This window comes from Octopus bimaculoides, chromosome 23, assembly GCF_001194135.2.
Source record: "Octopus bimaculoides isolate UCB-OBI-ISO-001 chromosome 23, ASM119413v2, whole genome shotgun sequence".
NCBI classification, from domain to species: Eukaryota; Metazoa; Mollusca; class Cephalopoda; order Octopoda; family Octopodidae; genus Octopus; species Octopus bimaculoides.
Window position 1 is genome coordinate 13,467,013 of NC_069003.1, and position 1,914 is coordinate 13,468,926.

General features: G+C 40.1%; 1 protein-coding gene across 1 annotated transcript in view; it reads left to right on the forward strand.

Moving 5' to 3' along the window:
• The first annotated feature begins 448 nt into the window (after nt 1-448).
• Nucleotides 449-1,914, forward strand: part of LOC128250638 (calcium homeostasis endoplasmic reticulum protein-like) — a 36,329-nt gene continuing 34,863 nt past the window's right edge. Inside the window, exons 1-3 of the mRNA XM_052976151.1 lie at nt 449-700; nt 842-918; nt 1,614-1,688. Of these exons, the coding sequence (XP_052832111.1) occupies nt 464-700; nt 842-918; nt 1,614-1,688 (389 nt within the window). The 5' untranslated portion in view covers nt 449-463. The remainder of the gene's footprint in view (nt 701-841; nt 919-1,613; nt 1,689-1,914) is intronic.

Consider the following 1,914-nt stretch of genomic DNA (forward strand, 5'->3'; position numbering starts at 1 on the left):
GTACTTCTCTCTCTCTCTGTACTTCTCTCCCTCTCTGTACTTCTCTCTCTCTCTGTACTTCTCTCTCTCTCTGTACTTCTCTCTCTCTCTGTACTTCTCTCCCTCTCTGTACTTCTCTCTCTCTGTACTTCTCTCTTTTTTCTGTTTCTACCTTCCTTCTCTCTCTCTCTCTCTCATTTCCATTCTCTTTCTCCCCCTCTTTTTCTCTGTCTCTGCCTATCTCTCTCTCTCTTTACCCACCTCTCTCTCTTTCTCACTGCTTATCTTCTTCCTTCTCTCTCTTTCTCTTCCACTTTTCCATCTCTTTCTATTTTCTTACTGTCTTCCTTCTCTCACTCTTTCTTGCTCTCCCTTCTTTCTCTCCCTCTCTCTCTTGCTTTCTCTGTAACTGTGTGTGTATCTCTCTCCCCCTCTCATATACATATTAATGTTTGGTTTGATATTGAATTGAGCAGAGGGTTGAATGTCTCAATGTTTCTCAAAAGTACAGAATAAAAGTCAGTTTGTCAATGTCCCAAAGTTGTGTTCCCTGTTTAATGTTGAAGTCTATTTTGTTTCACAGATCCAGATTGAAGAGGCAATACTGAAATGTCGTATGAAGATGGTGGAAAAACTGTCAGAGGAATGTGATATTGACCTATGTGAGTTAGATAAAACGGTACAACCCATTATTGAATCGTGCACTAAGGACGCAATTCTGGTGAGTCTTTAGTTACATGAAACAACAATTCTGCTCTCCCTCAAATCACACACAATAAGAGAATGTGACTTGAAGGAGATTTAAATTTGGTTACACTCTGTTATCTTCAGTTAATCCTCTGTTTTTGTCTCTTTTTCCCAGAATGGTAAAAGCTGGATATTCACACATTGTTTCACAGAAGATCACTGTCAACTTATTGCACAGTATTTATTGAACAGGTAACTTCCTTTCCTCTACTATCCACTACTGCATGTTCAGATCACCCCTTCCCTCCTCCTTTTTCTTTAAATGTGCCAGTGGCACATAAAAATCACCCAGCACACTCTGGGAAGTGGTTGGCATTAGGAAGGGCATCATCCAGCTGTAGAAACCATGCCACAACAGACAATTGGAGTCTGAATAGCTCCCCGACTAGCCAGCTCATCAAACCATCCAACCCATGCCTGTATGGAAAACAGACATTAAATGATGATGATATATGTGTATCTATCTCTCAGTCTCTCTGTCTATCCATCTGTTTATCTGTCTGTCTGTCTGTCTGTCTGTCTGTCTGTCTATCTATGTCTCTATCCATCTGTCTGTCAATCTATCTGTCTTTGCATCTATCCATCTATCTATCTATCTAACTATCTATCTATTTCATTTAAACTGAATATTCATTTTGTAACCAAAGTTTCATGCTGCTGCAATCTTCAGGCAAGAACTATTGCAACTTAATATTGCTATTCTTTTATTATATCCATTGGTGTAACTGTGCCATCTGGTTTATGTGTATATGTGTGTGCATATATGATGTGTATACTGATACATGTGTGTGCTGTGTGTTTAGCTTCATTCATTTAACAACATTCTCCATTGATGTTGGTAACCAGTCGAAAGTCTAAACCCTTCTCTGTGTGTTCTTGTTTTCCAGGATTACAGACAAGGAGTCCAGCTTTGACGTCAAACTGCATCTCATCTATCTCATCAATGACCTGTTGCATCACTGGTAAGTCCCATTGCTTCTGCCTCCACCTCATCTTTGCAATCTGTGTGTGTGTGTGTGTGTTAATGGGGGTGTTAATGGGGGTGATAATGGGGGTGATAATGGGGAATGATGAAGACTTGAACCTAGCCATGCCATTAACTTGGTGATATTTATGCTGAACATTTCATCATCATCATCTCTCTCTCTCTCTCTCTCTCTCTCTCTCTCTCTCTCTCTCTCTCTCTCT